Source organism: Pectinophora gossypiella, chromosome 11, assembly GCF_024362695.1.
Source record: "Pectinophora gossypiella chromosome 11, ilPecGoss1.1, whole genome shotgun sequence".
NCBI lineage: Eukaryota > Metazoa > Arthropoda > Insecta > Lepidoptera > Gelechiidae > Pectinophora > Pectinophora gossypiella.
Genome location: NC_065414.1, coordinates 2,236,510 through 2,255,743, shown reverse-complemented (window position 1 = coordinate 2,255,743; position 19,234 = coordinate 2,236,510). Strand labels below are relative to the sequence as shown.

The window sequence follows — 19,234 nt, the reverse complement described above, 5'->3', positions numbered from 1 at the left end:
TGACGTTTTTACACCCCGAGTCAGTTCTCTTCCCTGCTTCACTTTCCCCGCACTTAAGCATTGTTTCAACAAGGTTAGGTAAGCGTTTTCAGCCATACACCGCATCAATATTAAACCATTGTTCATCATCACCAGCCCATTAACATCCCCACTGCTGAGGCACGGGCCTACCCTATGGATGGATAGGGAGATCGGGCCAGCAGCAGCCGTTAATAACCACCAATCCGCACTGGGCCCGCGTGGTGGTTTAAACCATTGTTATTAAAATAAAAGTGAGGTAATATTAACCCCCTGGCCCGGGTTCAGTCCGGGTTCGATTCCCGATGGGGACATTGTCGAAATCACTTTGTGAGACTGTCCTTTGTTTGGTAAGGACTTCAGGATTGAATCACCTGATTGTCCGAAAAAGTAAGATGATTCCGTGCTTCGAAGGGCACGTTAAGCCGCTGATCCCGGCTATTAGCCGTAAAAACACCTCCACAAACCGCAGTGGAGCAGCGTGGTGGAGTATGCTCCATACCCCCTCCGGTTGATTGAGGGGAGGCCTTCGCCCAGCAGTGGGACGTATATAGGCTGTTTATGTATGTTATGTATGTATGTAATATTAACTATTCCATAACGTTCTGTAGATTTCGGCCCTACACAATACAATGTCGATGAGTCGAGTTATTCCAGTTTAAATATATAATATAAATTGCACATAATCCGTTGCGAATATAGATTTTAGATGAGTATTTATGGTCTCCCTACTAATAAAACATACTCCGTCCCTGACGGCCGAAATATCCTCATCTACCCTACTCTGCTACACGCACTGGAATCTATTTCGGTACTACTGCTAGGCGATAGTCAGATGCCACCAAACTTTTATGAACTCCTGGTTATTATAATTTTAATAGATACAAATATCTATACATGATTTATTTTTGACGTGACTTGCCGCATGTGGCATAAGTAAGTACATTCAATAAAAAATAAAACACTAACTTGTTCCCGCTTATATCGAGTCGCGTTATAATGAAAATAATGTAAGCGCCTGTATGAAATAATATTACATTCGGACGTGATTTTATTCACAAAACCTCGCATTAGACCGATAATTTCAATTCAGATAAAAAAAAATGCATCTCTCATCCGCCTACTGCAGTTTCTCATAACCTGTATAGCCGAAGAAAAGACGTTCTTAGAAAATATATAATATATATTGTCTATCTATATTGTCGAATATGTTTTCGAATTCATGTTTGGATCATAAATGCTCAACAGTGAAGGAAAACATCGTGAGGAAACCCATATGCCCGATAAATGCATTTTCGGAGTTATGTGACCTAACTTGAATTGGGCTCGTTTTCCCTTCGCGGGTTGGAAGGTCAGACAGGCAGTCGCTTCTGTAAGAAACCGGACCTGTCAAATCTTCAGGTTAGGTAAGCGGACCCTGTGATGATTATGTCTTTATTAACAAGATAGGTATCATTTAATTACATCTGCAAGCAACGTATCCATTAAAACAGGACCCAGTGTGCATACAAACGAAGTATTGTGTGTCAGATTCTTAGATTGGATGTACAGTATGGGTTGTTACCAAGTTGTTACGCACTTACGCATGTTAAATAGACTGTGGTGATTACTTCCGTATTATAGTCCTGTCCGTCCAAGTTGTTGTTGTTGTATGCAGCAAATCTACAATAAGAGCATTAATTTTAAGTTGTTCTTTATATTATGCTAGCTATTAAATGTATGTGTATAATATTTGTACGAGGCGGCTCACCAGTCACCACCACACGTCACGTTAGTCTAACAGAAAGCTCGGTGAGGTGTATGTACTTAATTCATCTTGCTATGTTACGTCAAACTACCTACTTCAACAGAGATATAGTCAAATATAATCGTGTACGAAGATTTTGTTTAGTAAAACAAAAAACTTTTTATCATTTATTAGCTGTTACCCGCGATTTCGTTCGCGTGACGCCCATACTATTATAGACGTCTCGTACAATCTTTCCAATCACGTTTTACCCCCTTAGGTGTTGAATTTCGCAAATTCCCCTCTTAGTGAGCACCCTACGTCTCAAAAAGAACCCCCATATAAAATCTGGGGGGCGGTTCTTGTATGCCGTAAGTATTATTATTTGTCCTATAAGAAATTATTTATTTTTACTGTTTTACATAGTTTTTAGTTTTTTATATTTTTATTATAGTGTAATTAGTAATTACCAGATGTTCTGGATCACTTATCTTAACTAGTGGCGAAATAGATCCTCAGTTCAAAGCCCTAACTGTTAAAGCCCTAATTGTAATTGATATACCAATCACTATCAAAATGCAACGGAGCGAGCGCTCCTACAGTTTGAGTATCAGCGCAAACGCATATGCGCGGCGGCCCGCAGTCGCGATGCGCGCGCCCGCTGGCCCTGCGGTCTTTACCGCGCTGCTTCTCATCTGCCCTGCGTCCCTGGTACTTTCGGGGGAAGAAAGAAGACTTAAAGGGTACCATCCGGAAGACTCCTACCAAGATGATCCGCTCGACCTGTGAGTGGCTTATGTAGTGCTAGTAGTTTTAACAGTTACGGTGTGATTTTTCGGTGTATGTTTGGCGAGTGATTCGGGCTTTTAGTCAACATTTTTGGCAAAAATAAGTTCCTTAAATTAAAAATCTATTGATAGATGAAAAGAAACTAACCATCCGAACTCACCTTAATCCTAAGTGAAATCTTCCAACAGAATAAACATTACGTTCATTTTTATCAGTCTGTCCGTTGCAGCGTGCAAAATATTATCAAACGAACGGTTACGCATTAAAAATCAAAGGGCAGAGGTCGTTGACATTCGTATGGAGAATAAAGTTACCATAAAATAATGCATAGGACCCTTATAGTTCTTGTAATGCGTTTAATATGTTCGCGAGTTCGTCGTATAAATAGGGTACTTACTTACGGAAAGCCCTTTGAAGTTTGTTCTTAGAATCAACAACCTTAGCTACTGATTATTTTGAACACGCTTCGGTCAATTAGTTAAGATCACAGACATGTCAACATAAATTCACTACACGCCTGTTTTGTTGATTTCTACTAATTGCCTTGTAGGTTGTATCTAAACATTTTGAGACATGCATTCCTATGCTGGTATATTTAGTATGTCCGTCCGTTTAGTCTTATTATTATTAGGCTGTGTGATCCCACTGCTGGGCAAAGGCCTCCCCCATGTCTTTCCAAGTATCCTGTAGTAGTAGTACATACATACATACATAAACTCACGCCCGCCATCCCCAATGGGGTGGGCAGAGCCACAAGCAATCAAAGACAACTTGCAGCTACTGTTGATACGATGTCGTAAGCTGGATATGATGAACCATATGGTGATAAGGGATCAGCCTATCGCCCATAACATTAGTCCATCATGTTAGAGGACACAATCCCTCTGTAGTAGTAGTAGTATCCGTTTAGTCTTATTAATAAGTATTTAGTTAGGAGCACATAGAGAGTATGTGCTCGAACTATAAGTTGAACAAAAGAAGTCAGAATCCAAGAAAAAAGCATAGCATCTGCTCATCTCGGTGAGAAATGGTCGTCAACTCGTAAGCTTATGTATGTATGTCCAGTTAGGAGCCTCTGTGGTCTAGTGATTAGAGCATTACTCAAGATTTGGAGGTTGGACTTCATTTCTTGATGGGGACAATGTCGAAAGTCACTTTGTGAGACTGTCTTTTGTTTGACTAAGACATTGCAGACAGAATCACCTAATTGTCCGAAAAGTAAAATGATTCCATGATTCCAGCTTTAGCCCAAATGTAAACCAACCCGCACTGGAGCAGCGTGGTGGAGTATGCTCGATACCATCTCCGATTGATTGCGGATAGGCCTGTAGAGGGACGTACGACCCACCGGCTTTATGTCATGGGGCGCCGTGGTGCACTTACCTACATTTATTCATCATCATCAGCCCATTAACGTCCCCACTGCTGGGGCACGGGCCTTCCCTATGGATGGATAGGGAGATCGGGCCTTAAACCATCACGCGGGCCCAGTGCGGATTGATGGTTATTAACGACTGCTAATGCAGCCGGGACCAACGGCTTAACGTGCCTTCCGAAGCACGGAGGAGCTCGCGGTGAAAGCTTTTTTTTTGTGGTCACCCATCCTATGACCGGCCTATATTTATTTATGTTCATCATCTTTTTTTTTCAAATCCTCAATGGCATCATATGCATCAGATCCGAACTGTGTGCGAAACATGAACGTTGTGATAAGATAAAGTTCTTTGTGGCACCGACTGATATATGACCCGTAATTACGTGGCTGCCGCATGAACTAGAATATGGTCCTTGAACTAAACTTGTCTCCTATGTGTCTCATAGACACTTGATAACAGTTTGGGTATTGTAGTGTGGGAATGGAAAGGTATGATGCATGAAAAGGAACGTTTGGAGCGAGAAAGTATGAGAGAGAGAGAGAGAGAGAGAGAGAGACGGAAAGAGGAAGCGGAAATGGATTTACTTTTTTAATTGACATATACCTACATATATATGTATAAGATGGCGAGATTTGAGGTGTAAAAAGTAGGCGTGGAAAAATAAAAATACAAAACTACTTATAGCGTCGATTATCACGGTTGTAAGCATAAAATAAGGAATAATACTACGTATAGAACGACAACTCTCCGCTCCCCACCAGCGTCTGAGCTAGGTTTACCTTACCCCTCGAACGTAGTAGACTTAAATCGTATCGTGTCTGGCGTCACACACACAGATGCGCGTGTACGATAATGTCAATGTAGTGTCTGTATAAAACGGGGTTGTTTGTATGAAGTGTCCGGGGTGTGTTATAGGTGTAATAAAGAAGGCCACTCGCCGTAAAGAGACTCGCCGTAGCGAGGGTCGCCGTTCGGAAAGTCGCGGTCAACGCTACAATTCATTAAGAAGAATACCTCTTGCTAGTTCCAGTGTGGACGATAACAGCACGTGTCCGACGGATCGCCTGCTGCGGTCGCGTGAGACGTGCCGCGTAGACGGCGCCGACGTGCAGTGTATTCGGCTGCACTGCTGCGAAACACACGTCTATATCGCTGGAAGGTAAGTTCACTTATCGCTTCTTGAAACTACAGTAACTAACATCTGTGTATTGCCTGAGAACCTTGGAAGAGGCGCGTCACAGGCACTGTAACCTGGAACCTGACAGAGGGCAGCAGTAACTGTCAGTGTCAGTCAGTACTATTCCAACGCGGAAGACAGGAGTCCATGTACGGCTTTGAAATAGACTACTCTGGGCGCCATCCCACTCGCGTCAGACAGAGTACTGCGGAGCGGAAGGCAAGAGGGAAACCACTGCTTTATTTTTCCCTAAAAAGTTGCATGAAGAATGCTACACCGACAAGAGCGTGGCTCTTAAATTAGTGATGATGATTGCCTGAGAATGCCATTCCAGAATTTGCCATTATATTTTCACGTGTATCTAAGTACATATATAACTCTGGGGGATAACTCATACCATGATTCTAAGTTGATATCTAGTAGAATGTCGGAAAAATATTTATTGTTTTTGTGTTTTTTGCCTAGCCTAATAAGGCCGCCTGTTTTTATGCCTGTCTTAATTTTTGATTATTTCTGTACTATGTGTCCTGTACGCTTACTAAAGTTGGCATATTATTTATGTTATTATCTGGCAGTTCTATTAATTTTCTGTTCGTACATTGGCCAATTGCCCCGTTTTCCTGATTGAGAAAGCGTGAACAAGAAGTATCTTTAACCAATGCCGCTCAAAGCTTCCGTGACCCTTACACCTGTAAGGTTGGTATTAGGAGGTGCTGGGTGCTGTCTCTCTACTTAGAGAGATTAAGGACTAGATGAACAGTAGACGAATTATTAAGAAATTATTAGGTACCTAGGCAGGTTACAACTTACCTTCACTCTTATCAGTCGCTGCGGCACAGCAACTGTGCCGGGCGCGATTTATATTGAGAGTCTCGACCAATAGCCGTACCACATTTATCCACACGTCGATAGCATACGCTGCGTCTATTAGCCGAAGCCGTCGATATAATTCGGTTGCTGTGTTGCTGGATTATATCCCGATTTGCAGGTGTATCCCAAAGACGGTAGACCCGTGCAGTCTGCAACTATGCGAGCAGGCGTGTGAGGTGAAGGACGACCAGGTGTGGTGCACCTGTCACCCAGGGTTCACGTTCAGTGAGGACAGCTACAGGAGGAAGACGCAGCCCTATTGCGTTGGTAAGTGTATGGAGAGTTGGTTTTGATGGTGTTATAATATGTAACGCGGCTACATTATGGTTTAACCTGTCCCAATAAAAGCTGCCCAACAGGACCAGCCTCACTCCACGTCCAATATTCCTACTGTCGAAAGGAACTGCCGAGTCCAAGGACTGATTGCAAGTTTAAAAGGATAATAAAATAGAAATATGTATCACTTATTTCACGATCTGGAGATCCGGGTTCGATTCCCGATGGGGACATTGTCGAAATCACTTTGTGAGACTTTCCTTTGTTTGGTAAGGACATATTGCAGGCTTGAATCACAAATTGTCCGAAAAAGTAAGGTGATTCCGTGCTTCGGAAAGCACGTTAAGCCGTTGGTCCCGAGCTACTAGCTCAAACATCTCCACCAACCCGCAGTGGAGCAGCGTGGTGGATGCTCCATACCCGGTTGTTTGAGGGAAGCCCTGTGCCCAGCAGTGGGACGTGTATAGGCTGTTTATGTACACCACTTACTCACTTATTTGAATAGTTTTTATTCTACCCAGAGAAGCCACAATTACTTGGATAGAATAATTCTATTCAACTAAGCCAAGCAACGTAATGTAAGTCGTTTATGATAACAAGATTGATCATAGCTAATGTTTAATATGCCATTCATGGCAATGATAATTTATGGCACATTTTTCCACCTAAAGTGATTCCGCTTTTCCGCGCAACGTAACAGCGGTTGGTATGTTCTAAGTCACTAACAGCCCTGTTTGTTGAAGGAGACTTATACCGTGTACAAGAAATGATACTTATTTAGATGTTTTTCCTTCCAGACGTGGACGAGTGTGCAGACAAGAATGCTGGCTGCGAGCACAGCTGCGTTAACGATCCGGGCGGGTTCCACTGCGAGTGTCCCTCGCCACACTCCCTCGCCGCCGACGGCCGCCGCTGCGAGCGAGCTGTCCCTATACACATTCCTGTTAGTATTACAACTAGCTACAGGTGTACTATACTTACTGTACTAGACTGTCAACGACTCTAGCGAGTTCCACTAACTGGCACTCGCCACGGTCCCTCTCCGCCGCCGGCTGCCGCTGTGCGTACACATTCCTGTTAGTATTACTGTATAACCTGCTGTATATTGACTGTACTAGACTGTCGGTGACCCTAGCGGGTTCCACTGAAAGTGGCTTTCGCCACTGTGTCTATACAAGTTTCTGTTAGTATACGTTAGACCATATCAATATGTGAATAAATCATATCTTCTGTTAGCAAACACCTTTGATACTGACCAAGCCACTGTCGTCGACGTTTTCGAAGAAGAATAATTATTATCGCTCTCTCCAGCTCACAGAGATAACACATTGCGCAAGAGTCTCTTGGACATTAATATTTTGTGCTTTTAATTCGCTGAAAAGAGGCCCTAGCACTCCTGATTATTCCAGTAAAAAATCTGTAAAAAGACACAAAAATAATTCATAACAACTTGACCGTCACAGGAACCTCTCCCGCTAGTAAGAGCGTCATCCCGCTGCTATGCAAGCTGCGACACGGTGTCATGGCTGTCAAGGAAGGTGAAACTGTTGAACGACCAGATGCACACCATGCAGACGGCACTCAAGAAGCTGATGGACAGCCCTGCTTTAAAGGGAGACCGTAAGTTCCTACGGGATTATGACCGCCTGGTACCTCTGCTGCTGGTAACAGCATAAACGAGCAGCTGCATACCACACAGACGGCACTCAAAAAGTTGATGGACAACTCCGTCTTAAAGGGAGATAATTAGTTCCTCATGGATTATGATCGCCTAGTACTGTAGAAAGTGAATGGTGTTTCTAATGTTTGGCTGTTTAATTTTACCAGTTCCCTTGGCTCATCCTTGACGCCATCAATGATAATAATCATGATGATGATGAACCTAAGGTCAGGTCAGGTAAGGTCAGTTATCGACCTTATGCTACACGAAAAAAGAAGAACCCCTACGAGTAAGTAGCATGGAACAATTTGACGGCCAATATTAACAGACGTTTCGTGAAATGCCCAGGCTAATCACAATTTATCCAATTACGGCACGCAGGCCAGTGTTGTGACGTCCATTAGCACAGTGATGTATCGGTCAGGATTTGGTCGATTATTTCTATCTAACATTAGGTATCTGGTAAGTTATTTGGTTGTGTTTGAATCCTGTTTTCAGATGGCGACAGATTTACAGACGGCACGAACATGTACAGAGTAATGGACTCCACGGCGCCACTGGAAGGCGGCTTCTGTCGATGCGAGAGAGGTCCTAGGGTAAGCCTGTCTTCTTCCATCGTGTGGATTGTGAGGTGGAGTACCAACCTCATCAACCCTGGTGTCAGGGTTACTATTGAGCCGCCAAAAGCCCCTGACATGCCTCATATCACGACTACTTATATCAGTAAGTAGTAACCGGGACCAACGGCTTAACGTGCCTTCCGAAGCACGAATCATCTTACTTTGGGGCAATCCGGTGATCAGCCTGTAATGTCCTAGCCAAACTGGGGACCACAAGTAATTTTTGTGACATTTCCCCACCGGGAATCGAACCCAGGACCTCCGAATCGTGAACCCAACCCTCAACCACTGGACCACGGAGGCTTAAGCTTGTGACTTTATAATGTTATTTGTAGTGTAATGCTTAGAAACGTGTATTTATCAACAGGGTCCGGCAGGTCCCCCAGGCATGGAGGGTCCCAAAGGCGACATGGGCCCCAGAGGTCCACGCGGACAACGCGGCCCTAAAGGGTCTCTAGAAGTAGTGATGCTGCTTATTGCTGACATCAAACATGACATACAGAACTTGGAGAAGCGAGTATATAAGGACGGAGAAGTGTAAGTATTTTCATAAGCTCACGACTAGGTATATCCCAATTGGGGTAGTCAGAGCTACATCCATCGCAAGATGAACTAAGTACCCATACCTCACTGAGGTTTCTGTTAGACCGACGTGATAGGTGGTGAGCCGTATCGTCGTATATGGTCGAGTCAACTGTGTTAATGATAGTATAAATCAGTGGTTTTTTTATTTGACAAGTTAGTAGTGATTCCTTGCTTATAATACATGAGGGAACAAAAAAAATCTATAGAACAATATAGCTTCTTTACAGAATAGATAGTCTGTTATCCATGAAATTATATTTTTTTTTTTTTGTTTTAGATTTCCCCGAAGGGTAAGGCAAAGGGAACTATGCCCATACAGCCATGTCTGACGTATTTTTTTTCTTGATGATTAATGAAATGATGAAAGGTGATGATGATGAAACCTAAGCCCCCACCCTCGGAGTAGACTCCTACTCCGAACCCCAAACGAATTAACTCAAAAGTCCGCATAAACTTTTGAGTTATGAAGCGGCTTCCCGGCACGAAGCGAAAATAGGCAGATACATTTTGTTTATTGAATACTCCAATATAATAACACTCGCGAATGTCTTCCACTACCACTAACTTAATAACTACTAACTAACTTAATGCGATCATTAACCACAAAACACCACTTCGTATTAATTATTTAGATTACTCAATGAAGAAAGCAACTGTCCCGTTCCCGTTTCCCGCCGAAAAGCCCATGAAATTATAAGGTTTTACAGCGCCATCTACTTATTTTATTTTTTTTTGGGATTGTAGCCTGGAAAGTCTCTCATTATTTGGATTGGAGCTAATCCGGAAAAAAGATTTTGACTTGTCTGTAAATCTGGCTAAAAATTTTCGCAATATATGCACTCAAAATAGAGTGGTACATCAGTAAGAAGTAACCGGGACCAACGGCTTAACGTGCCTTCCGAAGCACAGATCATCTTACTTTCGGACAAACGGATGATCAGCCTGTCCTACCAAATCAGGGTCTCACATAGCAGGTGATCAGCCTGTAATTACTAAATGTACTGAACTGGTCATTCTGTTTAAAAAACATTCTGTCACAGGCCAGACAGATTCAACATGAAGAAGGCGTGGCGTGAGTACCGCCGACAGAAGGTGGAAGAGGAGAACATAACGGAACAGGAGTTGGAGGCGTTCACAGCGCCCGCCATCGTCGGCACGAACGGACCTGTCGAGATCACTTTAAATGGTACGATACATACACAACCATAAGGTGTAAGGCCTCAAACTGGATGACAGCGGGGGCGGCGCGGGGGCGATAGCGGCGGCAGCTGTTCCGTTCTCGATGCCGTATAGAGTTGTGTCTCAAATGAACGCGATGTAGAAACGGCGACAACGCATTTTCGATTGTAGTTCTTTTGTTTCGTACGATTTATTATGGGCAAAAGAAGATCTGAATCCCTATAATGAACAAAGGAAACAAATAGGCGAGTTTCAAACGCAGAGACACCGCTCGACTAGAGCGCACCGCTCGTACCCCGCTCCCCGCGCCGCTGCCATCCAGAACACTTCAATATAAATCTTAGCATTTGACCGCGCCGCTCCCCGCACCGCCGCCGCCGCCGCGCCGCTGCCGCTGTCATCCAGTTTGAGGCCTAATGGATACACATTGATTTACCACAACCGTAGATACAGCGATTGATACAAAAATACGGCGAAAACTTGGCGCTTGTTTAGCTATGCATTCGTACACAACGGTATATTCATTCAATAAAATCGTGTCAAATTAAGAAAGTACGCATAGTCTCATTACGTATATAAGCGCGTGGTGCTTCATAACGCGGTCGGGTTATACTGCGACTCAAATTGAACGGGAGTACTTGTTTTAGTGTATTTTAAAATAAAATAATAATTTTGGTAGGTTTTTACTATGATAACATGCACAATGTCAATACTTATTAGAAATATGATGTTCCTTATATCACGTTCTTTTAAAAAAAACAATATATTGCTATACAATTTAGTAATGCGGCTAGTGTAATGGGCACCTTCGCGCCCGGATTAGTCAGGGATGGGCTTTTTGACGAGTGCAGTAAATAGCATTATTTTTGTTAATTATTTATGTAATTTCGTGTTTAGTTAACGTATTTAATTGTTTCTTAATAAAAAAAATCTGTGCCGTATTTAGTAATTTGGCTGCCTAATATCAGTTCCTAGACAGTTAACCCGATGCGTCCATATCTTCTAAATAGTCACTAACCGTATAACTCTTTTTATAAAGTTCCTGTTTGATTACAGTCTTAATTCTGTTCAAAAGCAAATTCTGAATGACAATGGGAATCTTATTGTAAAAATGACTCAACCTCTCCAGGTAAAACCGGCGAGATCCTCCACGACCCGGAGACGACAACAGCCGACACCATCACGACACGCAGCGCCGTCACCGAGGACGTCGAAGACAAGCTGCGCCAGCTCCGATTGTTAGCGGGAGCCGCGCCGCCCGACGACGATGAACCCGACACTGATTACGACTACTCCTTCTATTAGCAAATATAGCCTTGTAAAGAATTTCGTTGCTTTACTCTTCTGAATGATATGATGGTTAGCTGCGTTCCCTCATTCAGCGCTTATCGCTATCGATTAATTCTTTCAAATATTTTTCCTGTCAGACGACGCCCTGAGCGGAGGTTCGCGCCCAACTGAGCACCCTCAAGCCTGTTGTCTTAAACGTTGTACCGGGTGAGAGCCTTCAGCGCTCCCCATTTGTCCGGCCAAGTAGTTAATGCCATCTGCGGCAAATCTACAATAAGTCGCGTCAAAAAAAAAGCTTAGCTGCGATTAAAAATAAGCAGTCCCCGACCAAACAGCGACAGGATTAGCAGAACTTAGTGAGGAGCTCGGTGGCGCAGCGGTAAACGCGCTCGGTCTGCGTTTGTTGAAGTTAAGCAACTTTCACAAAGGCTTTTTTTCGACGTCCTCCATGCTTCGGAATGCACGTTAAGCCGTTGGTCCCGGCTGCATTAGCAGTCGTTAATAACTACCAATCCGCACTGGGCCCGCGATGGTTTAAGGCCCGACCCTATCCATCCATAGGGAAGGCCCGTGCCCCAGCAGTGGGGACGTTATGGGCTAATGATGAGTGGGTAGCTCACTGGGACGGGCTAACCTATAAAATGCTACTTAGGTTCTATGACGATCTTGTGACGTAGCGAGTAGGCGCCGCTACTTCAAAAGCGCACCCCTGATGCCGGGCAGCAGCGGTATCAGTACTGGTTGGAGGCCGAGGAAATGGATTCTGGTAGGGCTCTAGCTAGAACATCACCGATTGAGAAATTGGTCGGTGTACTGCGGAACGGAAGTCGATTGGGTCAACCACTGTTCTACACACCTATCTATGGAGTAATGAAAGCGACTCCACCGACAAAAGCGCAGCTCTTAAATAGAGAGACTCTTCTAAAAGTCTGCTCTCTGAGATCTGGGGGGTTTAAGTGGCCACATCGAAGCAATTCATCTAAGAAAGCAATGTTGCTATTTGACATTTGTTTGCATTGCGCACTTACTTTTATATGCGCAAATGTCAAATTGCAATATTGCTTTCTTAGGTGAATTGCTTCGATGTGGCCATTTTAACCCCCCTGGCCGCGACATACACACCGACTCCTCGTCAGCCTTGCCTATTGTGTATCTTGTAATAAACTAAAAAAAACTAACAAACGAGAACTAAATAAAAACCCAATAAATAAAGTAACTCAATTATAATATTAATATTTTTTAAGTTTAATACATACTCTGATAATGGAATATTCATTTATAATGACCAAGGTACATCTCTCTAACTAGCCACACTGGGTTGGTATTGTGCGGCGAGGCGTTTGAACTCGTTGCTCTTGGCCTGGTAGTCCTTGGTGAACGGATGCTCCGGGTGGCTGTCGATCAGCTGGGCCAGGTAGCGGGATGACACCTGCAAATGTTTAAGAAGACTGTTGTAAAAGCCGAATTGAAGGGGACCTGAATAGGGAATACCGATAGTAGGGAATGCAATACCAATTCGAGATCGCAAATCCATACTGGTGCTAATTCCTGTAAATACCATCTAATTTTATTTTAAGTTATATCTGTCATTTTCTTATCCGCCGAAAAGGAAAGGGACGGGTAATTGACAAGCATAAAATTTATGGAACACACGTCAATTTTAAGCACAAATCTAAACCAACCGTCTAAAAATTTTACATCAGTCAATAATCCGACACATTAATTTACTCATTCTTCCTAAAATTAAGAGCTGTGAATCATCCGTCCCTTTCCTTTTCGACGGATATGAAAATGACGGATATAACTTAAAATAAAATTAGGCGGTGTTTGCAGGAATCGGGGCCACTGTCAAGATAAAATTCTTGATAAATTGCTTTAAAATGTGGAGCAACGTGGAGTGTACCCCGTCTGCAGGATGAGTTATGAAAAAGAAAAGCAGTCAGTTGGAAAAAGGCAGTTCCAACCTTTAGGGAGTAAATATAACAGTTTGTTTACTCAAATAGTATGGGGAACTGTTAAAATTTAAGAACCCTCTACAGTAGCGACACCTGATGGGAGAAATACACAGTTTTTACCCTCATTGAGGATAGATAGGTGACTCATCAAGGGGCGTGAAAGTCTTGCGCCTAACGATGACCGCAATACGCAGTAACAAAGTGGTCAGTATAGCAAGTACCTCGGGCGCCTTCCCGGCGTGCGCGGCGCACACGGCCAGCCCCAGCAGCAGGTCGGGCTGCTGCGGCGACCGCGCCTGCGCCTCCGACAACATCTGCTCAGCCTCTTCCCACATGCCTGCGGTAACGGAGGGATTAAAAATACCACATCGACACAAATTCATCTAAAAAACCAATATTGCAATTTGACATTTGCGCATACAAAAGTGCGCAATGCGAACAAATGTCAATTAGCAACAGGCTACTTGGCAACCTAGTCAAATGAGATACTTTTTACGAAACGTCAAAACGATAGTTTTCTTTGGAGTTTGTATGGAAATACTGTCCTGTGACGTCATCAGTAAAAGCTGTCAAACGTCGTGCTCATTGTTACTTACTTCAAATATAAAAATCGAAAATAAGTAGAAAAGTAAAATGACATCGATTTTTTATTATCTTAGGGTGGTATTAAGAAACTAATCTCAGCTGAGACTGCCCTCAAGATCAAGCTCAAGTCCCTGTTTTTATATGAGAACTGTCACATTGACATGATCTTGAGGGCAATCTCACCCCTAGATAGCCATCTATTTCTAGTTTAGCATTGTATAATTTATACTTGACTCAGTCAAGTACCCAATATTGCTTTTTTTATATTAATTACTTTGATGTGGCCCTAAACACATTACTAAATAAAGACAGATCTAAAACTAACGAAAAACATTTTCTTTTTTCTATTCAACTTATACATGAATTTTAATCAAGAAAAACGCAAGAATAAGTCCGACATTTTATCACGTTTTTCTGTGACGTCACAGTGTGCTTTTTCATACAAATTCCATAGTAATTTCGTGTTCTGATGTTTAGTAAAAAGTATAGAAACTAGCCTATTAGTTATAATATAATTTCAGTAATTTGGCAGTGATTTGGAGTAAGTAATCGATATATGAGCCATGTCAGGGGCCTTTGGCGGCTCAATAGTAACCCTGACACCAGAAGAAGAAGTAATTTCGCTGCCTATTATTAGTATAATAATATGTGTTTATTATCGAATTGGTTTTTTACTGTAATGGCTGCATGTAAAACTGTAAAAAATAAAATAAAAAAATAAACAGTCGAATGTCGGTGTGACGATCTCAGGACCGTTTCAAGAGTGTAACTCACCCCTGGAGGCGGCGGCGGCGGCGCCCACGGCGGCGGGCCCCGCGCCCAGCGCGCCCAGCCGCTCCGACAGCTCCATCACGCTGTAGTGCGCGTCCTGCACGCCCGGCCCGCCCTGGGGTCAACGGGGAACAATGTTTAATTAGTAACGGAACCCTACTTCATACACAAACCCTCGTTTTACACAGACACTACACATTGACCAATCGGACATGCGCATCTGTGTGTGACGTCTGACTCCCATACGATTTAAAACCTAAGTCCGAGGGGGTGAGGTAAATATAGCTCAGCTAATGGTGGGGAGTGAAGAATTGCCTATCTAATGTTATGTTACATTGACCTTCAACAAGTTTATCTAGTAATATATACAATATAGTATTTCCACTGCTCGCGTTTATTTTGATCAGAATAATGGGTGGATGATGTAATTGTGCCTGGGTATAACATAAAGGGTCATCATTTATACCCAAAAACAAAGATGCATAATTATGTCTGTTATCCATGAAATTAGAAACATAAACGATGAGAAATCTGTACAGAGCCATCTCATCTTTTGTAGCCTCTGTCACTCTGATCGGCTCCCATGAGAGTATTTAATTCCCGGTCAACCGAGCGTCGCCAGGTGAACTTCTCTTACCTGAGCCAGATTCAGCCAAGCCTGAGCGAGTTGTGTGAGCGTGCCGTCATCTTCAACATCCTGCAACAGTTTCAGCTGCTTACGAGCGAGGTCGGGGCGGTTCATGGCCAGCAGACACTGCAGGGTGAACGCTCGCAGCTCCAGGGACTCGGCGCCGTGGAGGATCCTGTAATGATGAACCATTCATTGCTAATTGAAGGCTTAGAATGGAATGGAAACAACTGAGTATTACTATTTTGATGGACGATTGTTCAAATTGGTCCTCGACCATTGTTATGTTGTTTTGCCAACAGGATGTTAAGCATGCTTTTCCAGTGTCAGGTTGCCTTCATTTTGTACCTCAATTAATAGTCAAACCCAGTCAGATCCAGTCAAATATCCAATTATATCGAGAGCTTTGACCTATACCCGTAAAACATATATCCCTGTGGATAGCATACGCTGAGTTTATTGGTTGAGTCCCACGATATATATCGCGCCGCGCGCGACGCTACCACCGTACAGAGCCTGCTTTATTCCTATTCCTAATAGTGTATAAAAAATATTCACTTTTGCTTTTATGATATCAGCAATGGAACGTAAATTAATTTATTTTTAAAGATACTTAATATATAAAAATTGGTTTCTAAAGAGTTGTTTCTGATGCCTAAACTAGGTAAATGAATCCTGATTATTATAATGGCTGTCTGTTTATGTAGGTAATGAAACTTACTTAAGAGCAGCTTCATAATTCTCCTCGTGGTAGTAGATAGTGGCTGCTACAGTTAGGAATACTTCATTTGCCAGTTCCGTGCCCTTTGCCACCTGAAGCATTTAAAAATTAAAATAAATTATCTATGTTTTTAACTTCAATAACCAATTCACCAATGAGTTAGTAATTTATCTAAGTGCAGTTTTCACTAACACAGATGGCTCGACCATTATAGACGGCGATACCGCTCACCACATAGCAAGTCAGTCTAACAGGAAGCTCTGTGAGGTGTGGGTACTTAGTTCATTTTGTAGGATAGGATAGAAGGTACCTCTGACTACCCTAAATAGGATATAGTCAATTTCAATCCCCTTAAAACTCACCAAGCCACATTGTAATAGGATTGTGGAGTTATGCTTCACATCCGATCCAGTTCAAAGAGAGGGAAGGATGACGTAATGAAGAAGAATAAGTGATATGAAATATCTATAATGTTCTTTATGTTTTTTAAAGAACGTCTAGGGCCCTGTGCAGAGGTTTTTCTTGCAGCTTCTTTTCCATGGCTATACAGGTTGTGAGAAGCTGCAGTAGTTTTAGGTGGATGAGACGTTCGTTATGTAAATATTGACGATTCAAAGTGTAACTATGTTACCTACTGAATAAAGATATTTTTGAATTTGAATATAATAATAGATATATCTGACCCAATTAACTATGAAGTGCCTCATTTTAATTCGTTGTTTTATTTTTGGTTATTGGGGACGAGATAAATTTAAAAAATAAATATCAAGAATATAAATGGTGTAAAACAAATTTGTTTCATATTACATAGATTTGCATTATTATGTATAGTGTGTAGAGTGCATGAATCATGTATAAATTATAAATTACCCTAGCATCAACATCAGCAACAACAGCGGGCTTGTTGGCCCCTGGAGACAAGTAGTCCACCAGAGTCTTGAGTGGCTGTAGCAAGGGATCTGCAGACTTCAGCTCTTGCAGCACGATCCTGTAGTTGCCCTGCGCGATGTATGATCGGTACAAGTATGTATCACGTTGAAGAGCTATCAGTGGAGTAGACGGCTGAAAGAGGAATTTATTTTAAAATATGAGATTTATAAGGGGATTAAGAAATGCATCTTGACGTTCTGGAAACAAGAAAACTAACAGATTAAATATTTCTTAATTATGATACAATAAAGAAATATATTGTCAGTCAACAAAGGTAACTTGACGCCATAAATGTTTCTAGGTGGATATGATGAACCACTATATCGAATTTGATTAAAAGTAGAAGTTTATGGCGCTAGTTCCGAAGTAATTTCCTATTACAGTAATTTCTTAAGTCTGTAATTACTCAATAAACATAGTTTCTTGCAGTAATACGACAGGAAGCATTCATGTATTGACACAAAACAAACACGTCATTACCAATAAATTTTACAATAAATAAAGAAATTTTAGCTTTAATTTTAGTAATTACATGTTTATAGCCATTGAGGTACACGGTTTAATTTATTCAATATTCGTCTATAAAGGCAAAATACAGAGAAAATAAGTAAAACACAGCGACGGATATGGCGCTGCAAATATTAGAAAATACGCTATTAAAGAGTGCACCACTGCTGGGAACACTTTAACTAGACAATACTTACACTAATTCCTTGTGCCTCATTGATAGCTTGTTGATAATTTCCAACAAAAAACGCATTTTTCACATCGAAAAGCTCATCGACATCCTGCTGCTGACGTGCCATTTTGACAGATTGACTGACAGTTGTTGCTTAGTGTTGCCATAATAAAATCTAGTTTCCTAATATGATAAATTTCTACCAAAGAAGAAATGTTAAAAAATGCAAGGTACATGGTATGATTTGAATTTTAACATTAATTCATTATTAGATCTACTATTTATCAGACTAAAACATGACTTTGATTAAAAGGTTAAATTAACCAAAAGCTACAAAAATCCGGTATTTTTATTATTCTAAGAAAAGGGATAAAATACTATTAAAAATATATTTTTACAATAGCAACATCATGCCAGGTATCGTTATAAAATTATTTAAAAATTTAAAGATAAAGGTTGTCTACATATTAAGCCTTGAACTTTTTAAAAATATAAAAGTTAACACGAGTTTGGTTCACTAAACAACCGTATCATTGATTGCATTTAACATTGTAGATATTTGGTAACATACTATGGTGAGTAATACTTATGGACCCGGATAGGACACAGCAATATAATTATAATATACACCTACCATGAGGTCTGAAAATACGAATAGGTAAGTAGGTAGTGGGTACCTATTCTATGAGACAACTTAAGTTGACTAGATCACTCACACGGATTGATGATTGACTGAGTACCAACCATTAGGTTGGCAAGTAACGCATATTCAATACACGTAATTGGTACGACATTAGATTTCGTACCTAATATAATACGTACACTTAACATACATAAAATAGCCTATACACGTCTCACTGTTGGTCACACAGAAATAAAAAATAAATACAGCGGCCGGGGCGGTTCTAACTAACGTCAGGATGGCCGCTCAAAGCTTTAAGTTCATATGTTCATTTTCTTAGTCCATTTTATGTATCTATTAAAATGTATGTATTAAATAAAACAAAATTATTTATATAACATAGTTATATACATTTACCTGACTACGCTGTTAGCCAGTAACGCTTGAATGAACGCATTATAAAATTGAAAATCTGTCCCTACACAAATAACGAAAAAAAATTTGGTTCACAAACTCACAATAATAGAGTAACTGCAAATACAATACTTTTTACCTGAGTACTAGTTGTGAGACAAAACATCAGCGTTGAAAGGGAAGTTCGGGTGCGCTTGCGCAGGGTAAGAAAGGACAACGGACAACCCAGGTAGTAGCACCTGGAGGTAAACTCAGTAATAATAACTCAAGATAACGATGTTCTTTAGAAAATTGGGCCAAATCTGAGATTAGGAAAAACGCACGTGGCTTTACCATTGTGAATTTGATGAACTGTTTGAGATG

General features: G+C 41.6%; 2 protein-coding genes across 3 annotated transcripts; one reads left to right on the top strand and one right to left on the bottom strand.

Annotated features, from left to right (window-relative positions):
• The first annotated feature begins 2,385 nt into the window (after positions 1-2,385).
• LOC126370690 (collagen and calcium-binding EGF domain-containing protein 1-like) lies at positions 2,386-11,602 on the top strand. 2 transcript variants are annotated; one of them, XM_050015701.1, is made up of 9 exons: positions 2,386-2,529; positions 4,940-5,068; positions 6,075-6,223; positions 7,030-7,175; positions 7,696-7,852; positions 8,391-8,488; positions 8,880-9,049; positions 10,138-10,283; positions 11,406-11,602. In XM_050015701.1, the coding sequence occupies exons 1-9, from the start codon at positions 2,393-2,395 to the stop codon at positions 11,579-11,581; spliced, it is 1,308 nt and encodes a 435-aa protein (XP_049871658.1). In that variant the 5' UTR covers positions 2,386-2,392; the 3' UTR covers positions 11,582-11,602. The 2 variants fall into 2 exon arrangements, with proteins under 2 accessions (XP_049871658.1, XP_049871657.1); XM_050015700.1 differs by having other exon boundaries at positions 4,934-5,068.
• Positions 11,603-12,774: 1,172 nt separating this feature from the next.
• On the bottom strand, positions 12,775-17,976 carry LOC126370724 (coatomer subunit epsilon). Its single transcript, XM_050015748.1, has 7 exons — positions 17,861-17,976; positions 17,097-17,288; positions 16,227-16,318; positions 15,515-15,680; positions 14,881-14,992; positions 13,743-13,858; positions 12,775-12,995 (listed from the first exon to the last, which is right to left on the bottom strand). The coding sequence occupies exons 1-7, from the start codon at positions 17,960-17,962 to the stop codon at positions 12,867-12,869; spliced, it is 909 nt and encodes a 302-aa protein (XP_049871705.1). The 5' UTR covers positions 17,963-17,976; the 3' UTR covers positions 12,775-12,866.
• Between the last annotated feature and the right edge of the window lie 1,258 nt (positions 17,977-19,234).